Below are 21,094 nucleotides of genomic sequence, written 5' to 3'. Positions count from 1 at the left end.
AGTACTGCTACCATGTCACTCTGTTCATATCCAGTCTGCTATTAGACCCAGACTTCCCATCTGAGGAAATAATTTCCATTGTTCTAAAGCTAATCTTAAGAGACAAGCTGTGTCAGTCCTATGTCAGGAAAGCCTGTGTCCAGTCACCTGTGTCAGGAGGTCCTGTTCCCTTGCCTTCTAAGTGCCCAGTGGTGGCAAAAGGCTAGCACAAGCCTCCTCTTAAGGGCCCAAGTAAGGCAGAGGAGCTGGGAGACTGAGGGAAAGGAGCTAAAGGTGCACTCCTGGGAGTCGAGCCGGGACACGCAGCCATCCTCAGCACGGCTGGGTCGGATAGCGGCGCTGGGCCAGGCGATTTGGCCGATTCAGATTGGTGGTCATGGGCAGCTGGAAGAGAAGAAGAAATATATACTAGAGGACAACCCAACACAATTCTGCCCAGGGTGACTGGATGGATGCACTTAGAGTCTCCTGCACCTCTTTCTGGAACATTTCCCAGGGCTGTGTTCTAACCATCCACCTTCACCTAATACCTTGGCCACCTAAATACGGTGAATAAAATTCAATTTTATGATGAGGGGAGGTCAAATGACACATGAGCAGAGCTAAGTCCACCAGCTCACTGAGGAGTGGGAAGCTCAGCTTTTCCTAGAGCTTGCAAGGATCCCCTCACCCCCAGGACAGAGCGACCATGCACCCACCTCCCTGATAACAATACCAACTGCATCTCTCACATCTCAAGTCTTATTAAAAGTGAAGAGCAATATGAATGATAACTGCATGTACTGATTATTCTCTGTATACCAGGCCCTTCACATACCTATCTGTGAGCTACCTACTACTCACCCCACTTTAGAGACGCAGAAACAGGCTTAGAGAGGTCACGTACTTGCTCAAGAACTCACATATAGTAAATGGTAAAATAGGATTATAAACCCAGGTCTCCTTCATCCAAAACCTGTGCTTCTAACCCCCACACCGCATGGGGAGAGGCGTTCCTTACCTGAGGGACCTGAGATGGGTTGTAAAGAGGAACAGACCCTTTCAAGGGAGGTGGAGGAAGCAGACCACCAGGGCTGGAGTGGAGCTCAAAGGAGACACCCTGTGGTGGAACATAATGGAAAATCTTGTCAGGGCCTGCCTCCCACATTCCAGAATGTCCACAGCTTCAGGAAGCACACAGGAAGAGTTTCTTGGTAGAACTCACGGGGTCTCAAACAAACAAGCAGGGCTCCATGGGCACAACCAACCCCTGGGGCTGGAGTGGCAGTGCTGGCAAGAAGAAAAAGCCACAATAAATTATACTGACATCATCATAAAAAGCAACGTTGTATTTTTCAGCAGGCCTAAAATACGACAAGAGTGCTCTGACTAGCCTTCAAGAAATAAAAACGTTTTCCTAGCACTATGAAATCCTTATCGATGTGGACAACTCATTAAGAATTGATCCCAGTCATTGCCACAGTCTTTGGTGGACTCTGGCTTTCCTACTGGGTCAGGGGAAGAGGCAGTTCCCCAGACTTCACCTGAGGAAGCTGTGATGCGCTGAACTGTGTGTCCGCAAAAATTCTTATGTTAAAGCCCTAGCCCCCATTATCTCAGAAAGTACAATATTTACTTCAAGATAAGGTATTTGTTTATTTAATTTATTTTGAGTCAGAGTCTCACTCTGTCACCCAGGCTGTGGTGCAATGGCAGACTCATGGCTACCGCAGCCTTGATCTGCTAAGCTCAGGCAATCCTTCCACCTCAGCCTTACAAATAGCTGGGATTGCAGGCATGCACCACCATACTCAGCTAATTTTTTTTTATTTATTATAGAGACAAGGTCTCGCCAAGTTACCCAGGCTGGTCTTGAACTCCTGAGCTCAGGCAATCCTCTCACCTCCACCTACCAAAGTGCTGGGATTACACGTGTGAGTCAATGTGCCCAGTGGAGACAGGGATCTTTAAAGAGGTCATTAAGGGTAAGTTGAGGTCTTATTGCTGGACCCCCATCTATTATGGCTCGTGCCTTGTATGAGGAAGAAATTTGAACAGACACACTTAGAGGAAAGACCCTGTGAAGACACAGGAGAGAGGCCTCAGAAGAAACAGCCCTGCTGACACCTTGATCTCAGACTTCCAGCCTCCAGAACTTTGAGAAATTAAACTTCAGTTATTTAGGGCTCCCACACTGTGGTACTTCAACATGGAAGCCTAAGCAAACTAATGCAGAAGCTTTCTCCATATTCCCACACGGACCACACCGAGAGTTCAGTTCTCATACACAGGCTGGGGTCCCAGGCTCCAGCATGTGGGTTGCTCACCTCAGGCCCAGACAAGCCTCCAATCCCAGTGCCCAAGGGTGTCCCCTGACTGGACACGGATCCTTGGCCTTCACCCCTACCTGGAAAGCAACAAGTCAGAGCTGTTTTCTCTGCTCAGGACTGGGGTTTCCCCACTCCGAAAAAGCAACCCTCCTCCCCCACCCTTGAGAGTGCCAAGACCACAGGCAGCCCAGAGGATGTGAGGCTGGTACCTGAGACCCCAGAGAAGGCACTAGCACCCAACAGAGGTGGTAACTCGGGGGAAGATGTCGATGAAAGATCCAGGCTAGCCTGGTGGAGAGAAGACACTCTGGGGGTCTCCTGCTTGGTAGAGAAAGAAAGGCAGCATTGGTGACATTGGTGGTGAACAAACTCTTGCGACCCACTTGTGTTCCTGACCCACAATGGTGGCCTCCTCCACCACCTGCTGCTGGTACTCTCCTCAAAACACCATTTTCCTCATGTCACTCCTCTGCTCAATAATCTGGACAGCTCTTTTTTGCTGGTCCCCTGAAGTTAAAAGTTCTTCATCCCAACTTTCCAAGGCCTTTCATAATCTGCCTTTGCCTTCCCAGGACCAATTCATGTCCCACAATCTCCCATCGTGAGACCTCTATCTCACTGAACTAGGGGAGAGAGTCGGAGGCCAGCTTCAAGAGCTCCAAGGCACTGAGGCAATTTCCTCTGAAAGACCCATGGAATAGGGGGCTTCCTTACCCCACAGGTAACCCACAGAGCCTACCTCGGAGTCAGGACTGTCAGATGAGTCTTCATCTCCTGAGGGAGACACGTTGGTGGAAGGCTTTGATCGAAACCAGCTGAACCAGCCAAGTCCTGAGCTCTGGAAGGGGAAGAGGAATTGTTGTAGCCTAGAGGTTGGCTTCTCCCAACAACTAGATTAGGCCACCCCAATATGACAGTGGTGAGGAGGGGAGGGAAGAGGAGGGGAGCTGGTGGGAGGGAGCGACACAGCAGGCGCCCAGACTCCAAGCTCTGCTCCAGCATGGAGGAAGGGAGTGACAGGGGAAAGAAGGACACAAGACAAGAACAAGTCCCCTCACCTTTGTATGCTCCTTCCCATCTCCTGGCTTTTCTCCCTGGGCAGTATTTTGGGAAGATTTTCTATCAGTCTCATCGGAGGACTCCTCCTCACCCTCCTTGACTGAATTGGCGGAACTCTCGGAAATACTTCGTGCTCTGGAAACCAGTGGTGCCTAGAATTAAAGAAAATAAGAACTAGCATATGTGTGGCACATGGCAGGTTACCAAACACATTCAGGTATGCTCCCTCACCTGACCCGCTCAAGCTCCCAAGGGGTTACTCTTCCAGGATCCCAGTCTACTGATGAGGAAGTAAGGCTCAGCCATGAAAAAGGACTTGCGAAGGCTTAGGACAGAGTCAGAGCCCAAACCCAGTCTCCCTGTTATCCCTCATCTTCAGAGTTTTGTCTGCTGTGATACCTCTCCAGTAGCAGGATATTTCCAGAACTACACCAAGACCTGGAGCAGGGGGTATGGACCGTAGCTGCTGGAGATGAAGAGGGCCAGGAAGCACCCCACAGAGACCCACAAACCCCCCACCCCCAAACCCAGAGGAATGTAGCAACCACCAAGCCCAACTCACCTCAGCACTCCTTTCCCATCACACTTGCCCAAGGTCAGCTGTGAACATGCACACCAAAGGGGGCAAAATACACCCACACCCCTTTACATTGTTTTTCATTGTGGTAAAATATCCACAGTGTAAAGATTGCCATTTTAACCACTTTAAGTGTAAGTTCAGTGGCATTAAGTAGATTCATAATATTGTACAATCATCACCACTGCCCAATCCAGAATCTTTTCATCTCCCCCAACAGAAATTCTGCACCTCTTAAACAGTAACTCTCCATATCCCCCTCAATCCTACTTTCTGTCTACTTTTTGTCTATGCTATTGATCTAATATAAGTGGAATCACATGACATATTGCCCTTTTGTGCTATATTTACATTTTACACTTTCAATAAAGCATAATTGGTACATACTTTGGAAATATTTTAGCAAAATATAGACAAAGCTTTATTTTTTATTCAGTTATTCAAAATGTTTTATGTTTAGTGATTCATTTAATCCTTACAACAGTCCTGGGAGATAGGTACTATTTTCATCATCTCATTTTACATATAAGAAAACTAAGGCACGGAAAGGTTAAGCAACCGATCTAAGATCACACAGCTAGTAAATGACAGAGCAAGAGTTCAAACCTAGGCAGTCTAGCTTTCCTTCTAGGAATTTCTCATAACTGAATAACTCAAAACATAGACAAAGGCTTGTATGCTAGGGTGCCCATCACTGTCTGTTATATGAGGGGCGACCCCCTAAAAAACAGAATTACTTTTTGGAGGACAGCCCTGATAGTTCAGGCTTCCTCCATAGGTAAGTGTTCTAGGAACCCATCAGATGAGTGTACCAGCTAGCGTTGTTGTGAGATGGTGCGTCTGGCTTCAGTGAATTTTTTTTTTTTTTGGAGATTCTTTCGGTGCATTTGCCCATTTCATGACGGGTGATTTACAAGCACATCTGCCCACACCACACTGAGTGTTCAGTGGTTTTTTGACCAAAAACAGTAGGACCCCATGGCCCACCCTCCCTATTCACTCAATCTTTTCCCAAGCGACATTTTTTGTTTCTCCAGATGAAAGAGTCCTCCAATGGAAATGTTTTGCTGATGTGGAAGAGGTGGAACAAAAAAACAGCAGGAGCACCAGAAGACATCAAAATGTACCAGTTCAAAACTGTTCTGCACAAGGGAAAATGTGTCTCAATAGGTCTATTGCATCAAATGCAAAGTACTTTGAAGGTGACTAAAGTTTAAACATGTAAGAATAAATAAACCATTTTTAATCAATAAATTCTGGGCTTTTGGGGGTCTTCCTTGATTATGAGTGAAAAAAGCAAGGGGGGAAGAAAAGAAAAGTGACACACTTGAAATGCTGAATACCGAGGGAATGGCCAACTAAAACAGGAGCTCCTTGCCATGGCCTTTGAGGTCTACCACAGCCCAGCCTCTGCTGCCTTCCCCACCTCGTTTCTTAGCCCTCTTCCCTGCTGCTCCCCACTCTCTAGGCACAACGGGGCTCTTGCGCGTCCTTGGTGACACCGCGACAGCCCCTGGTAGGGCCTTTGCTCTGCTGTTTTCTCTGCCTTGAACACGCACCCCCTGGATATCTTGCTGGCTCACTTCCACACTCCAACCTGGTCTTTACTCAAAGGCTTCCTCAGAGATGTCTTCCTTGGCCACCCCCACCCACAGTTAGGCACCTTGTGCACAGAGTTATTTATTTTTAGCCACCTCTGCTAGCCTTGAGTGCCATGAAGGCAGCTTTTTGTGACCCTCTGGTGGAGCCCCAGACCCTGTAACAGTTTCTGGTGCATTGCAAGAACTCAGTGAATATTTTCAAATAAATTAATGAATGAATGGTGATACTTTCATAGGGTGAATGTTGTCATACCAATATTAAAAATCATATTTATGAATGGCATAGAAAATCTCATTATATAGTGTTAAACAAGAAATAAAACTCGACATACATATGGTCTTAACCATTTAAAAACATACACATTTATACATAAATACATATATATTTGTATATACGCACACATGTATAGGCACATATAGAAAAAATATTGTAAGAACCAAAATATTTGACTGTTAGATTCCAAGTGGTATCTTATTACAAGTGGTATTTTATACTTTATATGATACTCTATTTTTATATTTTTCTATAACAACAATGTGCTTTTTCAGTCAGAATAAAAAATAAAACAGGAAAACATGGAAGTTTCTTAAGATCTCTAGGCCTGTTTCTTCTTGGGAAAAGTGTATGACTGTAACCCTCCAACCAAGCAAAGCAGAAGAATACCTAAGGTTTAGGACCAATGCTGCCCACTTTCGAAGGAAGGGGCACATTCCATCAGCAGCTAGATAGCATGATTGATGGACACAGTCACCTCCAAGGCCTCCAGCCTAGCAGAGGAGAAAGACATAGGCAGGCGTATCAGAGTTTCCACGGAATTTCCTTAGAAATGAAGCAAGATAGGCCAGGCACAGTGGTTCATGCCTGTAATCCTAGCACTGTGGGAGGGTGAGGCAGGAGGATTGTTTGAACCCAGGAATTCAAGACCAGCCTGGGCAACATAGTGAGACTGCATCTATGCAAAAAAACCAAAAGGTTAGCCGGGGGTGGTGGTGTGCAACTATAGTCCCAGTTACTCAAGAGACTGAGGTGAGAGGATCTCCTGAGCCCAGGAGGTTGAGGCTGTAGTGAGTCATGATCATGCTCCTGCACTCCAGCCTGGGTAACAGAGTGAGACCCCAACTCAAAAAATTAATAAAAAGAAATGAAACAAGGTGAAAAATTAAACTAAGGAGATAAATATCAAGAGTGCTTGGTGACGAGGCAGGGTGTGGCCAGCGTCTGGTACAGCAGCGAGAAGGGGACAGCAGACGGGCAGAGATCTGGGAGGCCAAGACTAAACGCTCCACTCCCCGTCCTCAATAAGGACACAGGGAAACATGGCCTCCTGCCCAACTCCCAGGAGTAGATGTAGAGCAAAACAAGGCACAGTGTGGAAGAGAGAGCCATGACCACGCTAGGAGGGAAGAAACCAGGGCAGTGGCCAAAACCAGAAGTGTGAGAGAGAGCGGCAGCAGCTTTGATCCTTGTCCTCTCACCTGTGGGCTGGAAATGACCTTCTGACCATCAGGAGACTGGAAAGTTTCTTGAGACACTGTGCTCTCTCCTGCAGCACAAACAAAAACAAACACGGTCATGGGAAGCTGTGCTCTCTCCACCTCTCCTGGAGAAGGGGAATGGGGACACAGCAGCTTTCTCGACCACAGGGGACACTCCCCACACAGCACAGTCGTTTCAAAGGTTGCTTGCTGGACTCCACGCAACCTCAGTCACCCAGGTGTGCCAGCCAACCCAACCTTGATCCCCAGGGTCAAAGTCACTCCTTAGGAATCTTAGAGATCTGAGCAATTCTGAGTAGATCACAGGATCCTCCACCACCCTCCCTTCACCTGACTCTCCAGCTTGGACAGAACCTTCTCTTAGAAGGCCTAAGATCCTTCCATGTGGCTCCAAGCATTCCCTAGCATCACCTGGCACTGCTCACCTACATGACCCCCTCTGTCCAAGCCCTGACCAACCTGAAGAAACCCAGGACCAGGACAGGGATACAAGTTTCTGCTGGAGTTCCTGAGCTCTTGGTGGCGGGACGACTGCAGAAAGAGGGCCTGGCCTATGCTAGGGTGTTCATGAGGAACAGGGGGCCTGTCCCTCACTTCTCCGCCCTGCAATCTATCTCCTAGGAACTACGTGGTCCCTGTGGAGAGGTCAACTGAGCTGGAAGAGGCACCCTCCTTTGTGTGGACACCAAGCTCCTGCACGGTGGCTGACAAACCACAGGCCGCGGGTAGGTGCACACCCCACCAGCTCCAACCTCACCTCTCCTGACTCCCTGAGCCTCCCTCACCTGCCTCCTCCCCACCTAGGCTCTGCACCCAAAGCAGTCACCCTAGCTGCCAGGTCTCACCAGGGCCAGCGTGTATCTGGGGTGTTTCCTCCCAGACCGGTCCTCCAGGGACCCCTGTCACCGTCACATGGTCGCCAGTCCCCAGAAGATGGGTTTCAGGAACTGAGTACAGAGGCACTGATGCCCCTGTCTGCCCTTCATCCTCACCGACTGGATAGGAGCCCGACTGGAGAAGAAAGGGCCGCTGTGGGCTTGGCTGGGCTGGGTGGGACTGCTCCAGCATGGGCCACAGGGCTGAGCTGGGCCTGGGGACCTCTGAGTAGCCTTGACATTCAACAAGATCCTGGTAGAGGGTGTTTTCTAAGGATACAGGACAAAGAGAAGGAAGTGAGACTTAAAATGTGGTGTCTGTAAACTGGTCACACCAGAGACACTCCTGCTCATGTCCTCTCTGGAAAGCAGTCCCAAGAACAGGTTTGATGTGGCCTCAAGTCACATGTAATGACAAAACACAGAATAACTGCAACACCTCTCACTGCTGTTTACAGAATTATTTCCCTCACTACTTTGTGTGTTCTTCAAGCCTTTAACTAGTGGATTGAGAGGGCCAAAATTACCAACCCGTCTAACTCCACATCTTTTTTTTTTCCAAGTAGAGAGAGGGGTCTTACCAAGTTTCCTACACTAGCCTCAAACTGCTTCCCTCAAGTGATCCTCCCACCTCAGCCTCCCAATGTGCTGGGATTATAGGCGTGATCCACCATGCCCAGCACATTTTTAAAATTTTGGGATCAACTCTTTCCTCTTGAAGGAATTCCTAATGAGCTTGGGTATTTGAAACTTAGAAAGTCTCCAGTTAAAAACCCAAATCAGACCACAGAAATAATGGCTTTGCTTTTGGCAAATCAGAGCACACTTGCCCTGGAAGGGACCTTGAGGATGAGATAAGCTAAGGTGAGGACCTGTAAAATGATTGGCCCAAGGTCATTGGTATGGTGTGGGTGACCTGCCTGCTCCATTGCACAACAGGAGACAGGGCTGCAGGAAGCAGCCACCCAGAGGCACTCAGCCTCTCCCCTCCATCCCTCCACCTCTGCTGATCCTGATGCATGGCAGCAAAGCCAAGAAACAGACCAAGGCCCGCCCTGCCTTCCTTCCTTGGCTTATCCCAGGGCTGGAAAGTGGCCAGAAGGGAAGAGGCAAGAACAGAGCCCTTCCCAAACCCACCATGGGGGTGGAGGATGTAAGTTCGCCAGGGATATGAGACCTGCCCACCTGCCTCAAAGAAGTTTCCAGGGGAAGAGCAGATACGCTGGGGAAACACTTCCAGACACCCTGCTCTCACAGTTAAATGGCGAATGATAGCTCAAAACTTGGAAGAGCTTCCCACGTCCTCAGTACTGACATGAGGTACAGATAAGCCGCCATCTCTGGACTCAACAGACTTAGCCGGAGCAGGAGAAGGGCTGAATATCGCTGAAACCATTAGCTAACAATATGATGCCACACATAAAACACTTGGGTACTTCAAAACCTGGAATTGTGAAGCAGAAGCTCTTGTTCTGCGGAAATTTAGAAGAGTCAGGGGCACGTGGGGCCATGGCAGCCGCTCAGAGGAGGGGCCAGGACGGTGGGCAGATTTACAGAGGCCCTCTGGGAAGGGAAGGATGGGTGCTTTTGTAAATTACTTTGTCTCCTGTAATCGGACCCTGAACATTAGCTGTTCATACACTCAACGCATAATATAGAATACCTGTGGTCGTTCCTCTGGCTCCCGAAATATCCGAGTGAGCAGAACGGGGGTCCCCAACATCTCCTGCTACCTTCTGCTATTTAAAATAAAGTAAAATTCTTTTAAGCAACACAAAGGAAACAACAAGAACAGGGAGCAAGGTGGTTCAAAAATAAATCAAAAGGAAAGTGACAGAAGTGAGCAAGGTGGTTCAAAAATTAAATCAGCGGGAGTGACAAGGTTAGGACTCCTCGGCTGAAGGCTCAAGGGTGCCATGTGGATGGGGTGCTGTCTCCCAGGTCTCCCAGTTCAGCTCAGAGTAGGCAGAGGCAGCTGGAGGCTTGGATCACCCATTATCCCACAGGAAGGGGCACGTGGACGGAACCAAACAAGACCTCAGCACCTGCAGCAGACAGAGGCAGTAGAGGCTGTGTGTGCTTTAAAAATCCACCTTGTCCTTTCTTCAGAGCAGAATAGGAGAAAGGAAATGGAGGTGGCCTTATTCCAATTACTGTTCTGATTACAACCGGCAGCTTTTGCAATTGTGGGAACAAAAGGGAAAGGCTCAAAGTCTTTTAAGAAATTGCCCCACATTACATGAAAGTGACACGCGTCCACTGTGATCCGTTGTGCCTCACGAATACAGGGAAGCTTTGATGGTCACGAAGCCTATTCTCTGGGACCTCAGGGAAGGGTGGCAGGAGTGACTGTGAAGAGAGTCCCACCATGTCCCCTGGTAACTTGGGGTGGGGGGAAGCTTCCACCCAGGAGGCGGGCAGGGTGGGGACACGAGGCTGCAACTTGTGATGGGAGAAGTCACTGCCATGCGTGAGGGCCAAGGACTTGTGTCAGTACCTTTCTGTTCTATGTCGGGGAAGAAGGTGGCAAAGAGCCTTCCCCCCAGCTCAGCCCCACTCACCTCCAGTCTCCTGTGCTGCGCCCGAAGTTGCACCAGCCAGTCCGGCTCCAGATCCCTGTCCCCACGCTGCCTTTCTAAAACCAGAGGATCTGACATCTTCAGTTTCTCGGCTAGCTGTGCCAGGTTTCCAGACAGGTCAAGGCCGGAAAGCAAGACAGGGGAGAGAAGTAAGAGAAATGGGAAGAACATGGGGAAAGAGACGATGAGGGAAAAGGAGAGAGAACCTAACTCACTGGTAAACACCATCGTAAGGAATGGTTGCAAAAATAGCAAATTCAGTAGATATCCTCCCAAAATTACGACATAAATAACAATTAATCCATCTTGAGTGTCAGATGCTAAATAAAATATGAGGAGAAACAGTCACTCGGTTTTACTTCTCTGCAAAGCTGCCTGTTCTGTAACAGTGTTTATCAAACTTCTGTGTGCACAGGAGTCACCAGGGACTCAGTTAAAATGCTAATTCTGACCAGGTGTGGTGGCCTTGTGTCTGTAATCCCAGCACTTTGGGAGGCTGAGGCAGGAGGATTGAGGCTTGAGGCTAGGAATTCAAGACCAGTCTGGGCAACATAGTGAGAACCTGTCTCTCCAAAAATAAAAAAATTAAAATTAGGCAGGCATGGTGGTACCCACCTGTAGTCCTAACTATTTGGGAGGCTGAGGCAGGAAGATCTTAGCCCAGGAGTTCAAGGCTGCAGTGAGCTATGATCATGCCACTGCACTCCAGTCTGGGTGACAGAGCAAATTTTTTTTTTTAAAGTAATGGTAATGGTAATTCTGATTTCAGAGGGCTGTGTAGAGCCTGAGAATCTGCATCTCTAGCAAGCTCCTGCATGGCGTTGATGCTGCTTTCCGTCCTCAAGTCCCCAGACTTTTCCAATTGCACATTTGGGTCCCTGAGTGCTGCACAATATCACCCTGTTGGCAGGAATTTTGGGGCATGGGGGCTCAGCACCACAAATGCTATTGGTTACAAAATCCAGCAGTTCATCCTCATCGAAAGCAAAACAAAAATGCACAAGGAGGTTGCCTTTTTACTCTCTTGCTAATGGATTTTTCTTCAATTAATTGGAACAACTATTTGCCTGATTGTTGTTTTCTTCCCTGGGAACTAAAGGTTGATATGTTTTTGTTTTCTATTTTAAATGTATCCCACATGTGATAAAATATTCCATGCATTTGAAAGCATTTTAATAAGGATCAATTTCCTGTTTTAATCACTGAAATATGTTTTCTAAGCCCAGCTTTCATAATTAGAACAGCTCGCTGGAGCATGCGGTTCTACTGTACCAGAAAAGCAGATGTGAGACTAAGTTTTCCAAGTCACACGCATGGCCTACAGCCCCCCAGCCCCCACGCCTGCCCAGAGTGTCCCTCTGTGTGCCGCGCTGGCCTCCTCTTATCGTATCTGGGCACGCACACATGCCCAAAGGCAATGGTGGGCTCCAATTCTGCAGCATGTTCAAGGAAGATGAGATGTGGCATCTATGCCGCGCCACAGTGGCTTCCTCTGAAGCAAGGAGATAAAGCCACAGCAGAGAACCCTTTGAGAGGCTAACCTTGATGAGCTCCCCCAACAGCACAGAGTGGCCACTCTCTCCCTCGTTCAGGACAGCCGCACCAATAGCTTCGCAGTAATGCAGGGCCTGGGACACGAGGCCACAATCTGCCAGACGGGATGCATAAAGAAGCTTATATACCTGTGGGGAGACAGAGCCAGTGACAAGTCCATCCAGGCAGGGACAGAGAGACAGAGAAATGCAGATAAGACTTCTTGGAAGTCAGCTGACAGCCGGCTTCTGCTAACTCCAGCATCCAAATATCAAGAGTCTTGTTCCATTTGGAACATTTTGTCTGTGTGTGGGCACAAGCCCAAGTCCAGCCAGCAGGTCCTGCATTATGGTGGAGAGGACAGAAGTCCCAGCAGCCCAGCCTTCCTAAGCACTGGTCACTATGGATGGCATACTGGAATTCTGAATCCTTAAGGAGTCTACTATCTCTGCAGAGCCGGAAGTACAGGCCAGGAAGCAAAGGGACAGACAAGAGAAGCAAAACAGACCCTAGTCTCAGGGCCATAAAGCCAGTGGAGAGTGCTGACAAAAACAGGGGAGCTTTCATGGAGGCATGTGTGACTAGGCAGGATCAAGTGTGAAGGCATTGGTGTCAGATGGACCCAAGTACAAATCCAAGCTCCATGCAAGGTGTGAAAGCATTGAGCTAACTACCTCATTTGTCTGTGACTAAGTTTCCCCACTAGAAGAGGAATGACAGTATTTCCTACCCCCTTGGTTGTTGTGAAGATTAGATGGGATAAACCATGTAAAGTACTTAGAACAAATGATATGTAAGTGATGGGAGCCGATAGCACAGAATCCCTCTGAGTCTCAGTTTTCTCTTTTGTAAAAAGGGGGATAATTGTGTTACCTCACAGGATTAGAAATAACACACAAGAAGCATAACAGCAGTAGAGTGTGGTGGCTCACGCCTGTAATCCCAACACTTTGGGAGGCCAAGGCAGGAGGATAGCTTGAGCCAGGAGGTTAGAGACTAGCCTGGGCAACATAGTGAGACCTCATCTCTACAAGAGAAGCAAAAAGTTAGCTGGGTGTGGTGGTGCATGCCTGTAATCCCAGCTACTCAGGAGGATGAGGAGAAAGGACCACCTGAGTCCAGGAGGTTGAGGCTGTGGTGAGCCATGATCATATCTCTACATCCCAGCTTGGGTGACAGAGCAAGACCCTGACTCTAAATAAAAAAGAAGCATAGTAGCACACTGCAGGCATGTCAGTAAAACTAGCTAATCTCTCCACTATCAGCCCCAAATGACCAAGAGGTGGGATGGAGACAGAAGGGAAGAAAAAGACCAGAATACCAAAGGAGGAGCTGTAGGCAGAGCTGACCAGGAAGGCTGTGCTGGGAAAGGTGGGCTTTGGCAAAACCCTTGCAGAAGAGGAGACACCCAATGGGCCATCTCTTCCCATACTGCCATTCACCTTCAAGGTCTTGTCTGTGTCGTATTGTGTGTGTGTGTTGTTGCCGTATGCTTTCTCAATACCATACACTGAAGGGGGCACAAAGGATCACTGGAAATGTCTCTGCCTGAAGAAGACAGTTCAGGCAGAAAGACAAGGTACCTGCACAAGAGGAAAGAAAATGCAATGCAGCTCAAGTTCAATGTTAAGCGGGGCCTGGGGTCCAGCTGTGGGCACCAGCGCTGCACCCACTATGACCTCAGCTCTGAGAGCAGTGGCTCATGCCAGGCACGGTCCCTGTATGTCACAGAAGCTCACTCCATCCAGTGCCAGCTTCATGACAAGGCACACCATCACCCCCATCTCACAGCTGAGACCACTGAGGGCCGCCACTGTGGTCACACTGTGAGAGCGGCCAGGGGAGCCTTCACGGAGGAAAGCTGATGCTGGATCTCAGAGCACGAGGAGGATTTGGACGGGAGGACGACACGATGTCAGCACCAGTCGCCATGAATGAGAGGTGAGAAGTGGAGGACAGAACCTAGAGGACAGAAGCAGAGGAAAGAGAAGTGGAGGAGAGAAGACAGAGCCTGCGGTGCGGACTCTGTCCGCACTGCTGAAGCCCTGAGAGTGAGGAAAGGAGGGTGAAGGCCGAGGACACAACAGGGAGGGGATTCCAGAGGCAACAGGCACAAGAGCCCAGTAGAGACCTGAGAAGAGGTACAGGAAGGAGGCAGGTTGGTGAAGGAGGAGGAGGTACGCGGATGCAGGAAGCAGGGGGCGTGGGAGGGAGGAGGCGGACATAGGAAGGAGACATGTGGGTGTAGGAAGGAAGTGGCGAGCGCAGGAAGGAGGAGGTGAGTGTAGGATGGAGGAGGTGAATGGAGGAAGGAGGAGGTGAGCGTAAGATGGAGGAAGTGAGAGTAGGAAGAGAGAGGTGAGTGAAGGAAGGAAGAGGTGAGCAAAGGAAGCAGGAGTGAGCATAAGATGGAGGAGGTGAGCACAGCAAGGAGGTGGTGAGCGTAGGAAGGGGGAGGTGAGCAGAGGATGGAGGAGGTGAATGTAGGGAGGAGGAAGTGAGCATAAGATGGAGGAGGTGAGAGTAGGAAGGAGGTGTGAGCATAGGAAGGAGGAAGTGAGCATAACATAGAGAAGGTGAGGGTAGGAAGGTGGTGGTGAGCCTAGGATGGAGGAGAAGAGCCCAGGAAGGAGGAGGTGAGCGTAGGAAGGGGGAGGTGAGCATAGGATGGAGGAGGTGAGCATAGGAAAGAGGCAGGTGGGCGTGGGCAGGAGGATGTGGTTGTTGAAAGGAGGAGGTGGGCGTAGGGAGGAGACAGTGGTGCGTACAAAGGAGGTGATGAACTTAGGAATGAAGATATGAGTGAAGAATGGAGGAGGTGAGCATAGGAAGGAGGCAGGTGGGTGTAGGAAGGAGACAGGTGAGAGGAGGATGGAGGAGGTGGATGGCGTAAGGAGGAAGTGAGCGTAGGAAGGAAACAAGTGGGCATAGTAAGAAGGAGGTAAGCATAGGAAGGAGGAGATGAGCACAGAAAGGAGGCAGGTGAGCGTAGGAAGGAGATGGTGGGCATAGCAGTGAAGAGGTGAGCAAAGGAAGGAGGCAGGTGAGTGTAGAAAGGGGGTTGCGAGCCTGGGAAGGAGACAGATGTATGGAGAAGGAAGTAAGCGTAGGAAGGAGATGGGTGGGCATAGTGAGGAGGAGGTGAGCATAGGAAGAAGGCAGGTGTGCGTAGGCAGGAGGCGATGGGGAAGGAAGGAGGCGGGAGCAGCCACCCCAGGGCCGGCACTCCCACCGTCTCCCGCAGGACAGCAGTGGAGGCTGAGCAGAAAGGAGAGAAGAGGAAGAGCCTTCCAGAGCGCGAAGGGTAGAAGGGCTCAAGGCAGGAGCGAGTCTGGGCCGGCAAGGCAGGGGGAGTCTCGCATGTCAGCAGGAAGGAAAAGCCTCCAGCCCAGAGGTCTCTTGCAAGACTTTGCTCTCGTATTGTAAGGCGGCCTTTAGGGGACATAGAAAGGGATGCTAAGCCTTTCCACATTCAAGCTAATGAGGAAGTTTCCGTGGTCGACTCAGTCCCAGGTACCATGGGCCAGCTATGGCTCTGGAGGTCCTGCTGCCACCGCCGCCCGGTGCAGGAATGTGGAGCCTCCTCTGGGTTCAGTTACCTGGAAAGAAGGGATGAAGGATTTGGGGCGGCCCAGCATCTGACAGTACTCGAAGATTTCCGTCCGCTGGATGGCCTCAGTCGTTGCGAATTTCAAAAACTCTTGACTGAAAGCAGGGAACAACAATAAAAAATTTTGAGACTTGGGGAGATATGGGATTTAAACCCTGAAGTTAGCCAGGCCCCTCCGCATCCTGTCCTGGTGGAATTTCCATCCTAGGCTGTTCTCTACAGCAGCTTCAAGAGAGGAAAAAGATCTTGGGCCTCCAGACTGGGTTTCACTCTTACCCCTTTGCCTCCTTGAGGCTAGGGAAGGAACAGAAAAGAACTATGCACCACCCCAGAGGTACTGTGAGGCGGAGGCTGTGGGAAGGGAGGGTAGCCTGCCCTCTTGCTGGAGGGTAACTTAAGGCAAGCTGCTCCGAGGGGCACTGAGCCCTCCTCTTCGACACGCCGAGAGCTGCCTCTGCTCCCCTGAAGCCTGATGTGACCTATGAAAGGTACCCCTAGTTTGAGCAAGCTAGCATAAAAGAGAGGGCCATGTGATGCTCCAGGAGCACCAAGACAAGAGCATGACAGAGAATAAGGAGAACTTCTGACCAGAAATCAAGACCTTGGTTGGATGTTCATTTGCCAGGAGGAAGAGGAGCAGATGACTGTGATCTGGGGATGGGGGTGGAGAGGGGCGACAGGAGTCCCACAACCCACAGCCCCTCCCCTCCACAACTTGTGTTTGAAATCAGCCACCAGGTCATTCCTGGGGGTTAGGACTTTATTTCCAGAGATATCCTGGTACAACATAAGCATAGGAGGGAAACACGGTAACCCATAAGCCCTTATGGTCACATATGGCAGAGAAGGGCTCCTTTGACAAGCTAATTAGGTTCTCAGAGACCAGGGCCAGGAAAGAGCAGGCGATGAGACAGGTGTGTTGCTACCACAGGCAGGTGGCCGTTTGCTGCAATTGTTCAAAGTAAGGGTCTCCCAGCCCAACAGCCCGGATCCCATGTCCAACTCCACCACACCCTAGTTGGAATATCTTAAACAAGTTATATAACCCACCTGGGTTCCCCTCCCCTAGATGTGTGGATTAAATACACCTTCTTAGCCACTGTAAAACCAGTCACCTCCCATCTATAACTGTTACTTTTTCTAGTGCTGTTTTCTGCTGAGAGAACATTTTAGTTTACTGCACTTGACCTGTATGAGACTTTGATTCTTTGTCACTTTTAGGGGTAAACTGGGTGGTTGATTAAAGAAGAACTTGAAATGTTGCCTTTACATCACACTAAAATATAGCTTTTTTGGAAGGGTAAGATATATGTGTATACACACATATGTGTGTGTGTGTGTGTGTGTGTGTGTGTGTGTGTGTGTGTGTGTGTGTAAATATATATATAGGAGTGCCAAACAATATATACACATTTTGAGATGTTAAGTGATACTCACCCTAATCAGAAGTGTCTAGATGCTATCGGTAACCACTTTGAGCAACTCTTGTAATTGCAGAAATCAAATGTGACTTGTATTCATTGTTTGTTATCAGTATATATTGAGCAATACAATTTTAATACAATGTTTTCCTTTCTTAAAATGTATACATTTTAAGGTATATGTGGCACACACAAATGCCTTCTTCATTAAAGAAATTTGTAAGAATTACAGGAAATAGTGCACAGAAATGACCGGTGTAACGTAAGAGCTCAGCAAATCTTGACTGTTATGGGGTGGTGGATAGAGAGGTCCAGAACAGGAAGGACACTAGGGAGCAAATGGCCGTTATCCATTTATTCACTCTCTAAGGGTGTACAGTCCTTCTGGGAGAAAAGCCTAATGTTACAGCCAGCAGAGTACAGGTGACCAGTGGGACCCTACGAAGCTGGTGCACCAAGTCACTATAGGGATGCTGGGGCCCCAAAGAGGGACTAGACATAAGCTTCTTCCATCTTCAGGTTCTGCCCAAGGTGGGCTCTCAGAAGAGGCCCAAGGCCACCTAACCAGAGCCAGATGCCTCCCCTGGTGAAACACTTTCAGAGACAGTCTGGTTGTGGAGTCAGGTTGCCACCCAGTGGCCACAGAGGCACAATACAACACAAAAACTTCGACCGGCGATTTCCCAGAGCAGGACCTCCAACCTGAAGCCCTGATGCGCGCACTGGGCATCTCCTGGTCCGGGCCTGCACAGAAAACAACCCTGGATCGAAGGACCAGTAGTAGCTGAAGTTCACATGAGAAAATGAAAACTGGACCCAAGAAACCCAGCAAGGGCTAAACCAAGCCATGGAAAACGTCCTCCCTGTCCTTTCTCCCGGATCACATACCTGTGGCCACTGCCCAGCAAGGCCAGACGGTCCGTCTTCACAGTGTAGTGGCCGAAGGGCACATGGGCCATGAGGTAGCAGAAGTGGGCTGCCTCCACCAGCCCCTTCCCAGCTGTGGGGAAGCAGAACAAGAGGCGGTCATGGTGCATACCTGTGTGGGGACCCGACATCTGGGTGGGATTGAAGAGGGATGAAAGGGTAGGCCAGGTTTGGTGGTTCAGCCTGTAATCCCAGCACTTGGGGAGGCCGGGGAGAGTTGGACTGCCTGAGCCTGCAGGTTTGAGACAGCCCGGGCAACTTGGCGAGGCCTCATCTCTACAATAAATCAAAAATTAGACAAGCGAGTGTGGGCCTGTAGTTCCAGCTACTGGGAAGGCTGAGGCAAAAGGATCACCGGAGCCCAGAAGGTTGATGCTGGGGTGACCGTGAGTGTGCCACTGCACTCCAACCTGTGCAACAGAGTGAGACTCCAACTCGGAAAAAAAAGAAAGAAAGAAAGGGTGGACTCCAGGCCCAGAGGAGAGAAGCCTTGTGGGAAGAAATGAATGAACTGTTCATAGCATGAGTCACAGACCCCAAACCCCATTCCCTCTCCTACCAGCATTTTCGGCATCAGACATTACATTTCTCTTCAGTCAGAGTGTGACACTATTTCACAGATTTTCTGATGGATTTTTTTGTTGTTGGAGTCTCACTCTGTCACCCAAGCTGGAATGCAGTGGCACAGTCACAGCTCACCACAGCCTCAACCTCCTGGGCTCAGGAGATCGATCCTTCCACCTCAGCCTCTTGAGTAGCTGGTACATGCCACCAAGCCCAGTTAATTTATTTTTGTAGAGTCAAGGTCTCCCTATGCTGCCTAAGCTGGTCTCACACCCCCGGGTTCAAGCAATCCTCCCACCTTGGCCTCCCACAGGATTACAGGCATGAGCCACTGCACCCAGCCTCCCCTGATGGATTTTTGATGAGGAATTCCCTAAACATTTGAGTTCCCCCTGGAGGTGAGAAAGGAAAATGAATGGCTGCATCTAAGCAGAGAAGCAGACCCCTGGGAGGATCGTTTTTCAACTAGGCTTCCTGGGGCAATATTGCTTCCCCCGCTAAACTCAGATAATAGAAGGTTTTTCCCAGTGCTCATAGAAACCACATTAATTACCAAATTATTTCCCATTTTAAAATGTTCTCCCATACATTTTCCATTGCCTCAACACTGAATTAAGCAGATGCAGGACCTAGCACAGTGCCTGGCAACCAGGAAGGGCTTGACAAATATAAGTTCCCTTTCACCTGGGATGCTGAGTGGCCTCTGACTTGGCACAATCTGCCACATAGCTCGTTTATTTATTTTTTTTTTAATTTTAAAGACAGGTACAATTCAGAATTAGGTATACAAATGGTCATTACACAGGTAAAGTTTGGGCCTCACTTTGGTCCCCACGTCACCTGGTTTGAGATCATATACCCTTAAAGATGAAGCGTGGTCCCCACCCCACCCCCCAGCAGTTTCCCACTACTGCCAATCCCTTTCTTAAAGTATTATGATAATTGTTCAAGGTCTGCTTATGAGTGAGAACATGTGGTACTCAGTTCTTTGTTTCTGTGATAGATCACTGAGTATGATAGACTCTAAATTCATCCAAGTTGCTGCAAAGTTCATAATTTTGTCCTTTATGGGTACAGAATATTCCATCATGTATATGTACCACAATTTTTTATCCTGTCCAGTGTCGATGGGCAGTACAGTTGGTTCCACATTTTTGCTATTGTGAATAATGTTGCAATAAGCATGCGTGTGCAGGTATCTTTTTCATAGAGTGATTTCAGTTCCTCCACATAGCCAGTTTAAGCACCATGATTTCTAGATGTTCTACTTTTTGGCCAAACTTGAGAACCATTGATACGGAATATTCAAAAGCCCCCTAAGTGCTTACAAGGCCACAATCACAGAGAGATGGTAGAAATAAGGATGACATAGTCACCCTGAGTGGTTCAGGCCAAAACAGAATCTCCTACCTGATTGAGCCAGACTACTGAGGGACAGCAGGAGAGAAGTGTCCCACTTGTGAGCTCCATCTATAAGGGGACTTCCCCCAAGGGCAGGAGATCAGCTGCTGAGAGGAGACTCCTGCAGTTGCACCAGGGTTCAGGGCCTGGCCTGCATTCGCTCACAGCAGAAATTTGGAAACAAAGGTGGGAAGGACATGCCTTTCCCTGGTGTTTCTTCCCCCAAACACAGAGGCTTCTGGGTCTGGGAAAAGTCCGGAGCATAGACTGTGGCCCTGCCCAGAATCGAAGGACAGAATGTCAAAAGCTGGACTGGACACATCCCAGAGGAGAGAAGGGTCAGCGGGTGTGTGCTTACCCAGAGTGTCCCCCATGGTGACAATTGCACGCTGATGCAGCTCCGGGTCCCCAGCCTGATTGGACAGGATCACAGCCAAGTGAGGCCTCCAGTCTCCCCACTGCTTGTCTCCACAACACTGAAAAGTAGCAGAAAAATAAGGGAAAAGTATGGAATCATTAAGGACTGGCCAGAATGTAGGTAATCGAAAGCCGCCTGCTGTCTATTCCCTGGTGTAGAGGCATTCAGGGAATGCCCGCAGCACTGCCTGCAATACTGCCATTAGTCGATTTAAAGTTCTCTTTTTAAAAAGGCAAAACTCCCAGAAGGATAGATAGACAGGTGGACAGACAGGGATGTACAGATACATACATACACACGTGGGGATACTGGGGGGATGGACACGCAAAATTGCATCACTGGTCACTTACTAATTTTCAAATTTCTTCCCAGTGCCCTCACCCCAAATAGCTAGAGTCAAAACCCAGAAAACCCCAGATGTTTCATTGGGAGAAGGAGGATCCAACATCCCTGGCTCATGAGAAGAGGAAGCCATAGCCCATCACAGAAGTCAGGGGGACAGGGGCCTGCATAATGTCTTACCAGATGGCCAATTATCTTCTGGTTTTATAAAGCCCTTTCACACACATCGTCTGATTTAATATTCACAACAACCCTATGAAGTCTAATTCCTACTGTCACTATAGGAATGAGAAAATCCAGCCAAGTGACCTGGCCAAGACTCCATCCCCATTCATTTTCTTCCCAGCTCTTAAACACACGTATACACACACACACACACAC

General features: G+C 49.0%; 1 protein-coding gene across 1 annotated transcript in view; it reads right to left on the bottom strand.

The window, feature by feature from the left end:
- Nucleotides 1-312: 312 nt before the first annotated feature.
- SEC16B (SEC16 homolog B, endoplasmic reticulum export factor) overlaps nt 313-21,094 on the bottom strand; it is a 44,612-nt gene continuing 23,830 nt past the window's right edge. The window contains exons 12-25 of the mRNA XM_008047978.1: nt 20,312-20,429; nt 17,950-18,061; nt 15,630-15,735; nt 12,039-12,179; nt 10,480-10,593; nt 9,582-9,657; nt 7,889-8,188; nt 7,023-7,090; nt 3,368-3,520; nt 3,049-3,147; nt 2,519-2,627; nt 2,307-2,386; nt 1,001-1,099; nt 313-384 (exon numbers count right to left, since the gene is read on the bottom strand). Coding sequence (XP_008046169.1) covers nt 313-384; nt 1,001-1,099; nt 2,307-2,386; nt 2,519-2,627; nt 3,049-3,147; nt 3,368-3,520; nt 7,023-7,090; nt 7,889-8,188; nt 9,582-9,657; nt 10,480-10,593; nt 12,039-12,179; nt 15,630-15,735; nt 17,950-18,061; nt 20,312-20,429 — 1,647 coding nt within the window. The remainder of the gene's footprint in view (nt 385-1,000; nt 1,100-2,306; nt 2,387-2,518; nt 2,628-3,048; nt 3,148-3,367; nt 3,521-7,022; nt 7,091-7,888; nt 8,189-9,581; nt 9,658-10,479; nt 10,594-12,038; nt 12,180-15,629; nt 15,736-17,949; nt 18,062-20,311; nt 20,430-21,094) is intronic.

The sequence above is a fragment of the Carlito syrichta genome, unplaced genomic scaffold (assembly GCF_000164805.1).
Source record: "Carlito syrichta isolate Samal-C Ts95f unplaced genomic scaffold, Tarsius_syrichta-2.0.1 Scaffold120443, whole genome shotgun sequence".
NCBI lineage: Eukaryota > Metazoa > Chordata > Mammalia > Primates > Tarsiidae > Carlito > Carlito syrichta.
Note: the sequence above shows the minus strand (reverse complement) of the source record. Positions and strands in the feature narration are given on the sequence as shown.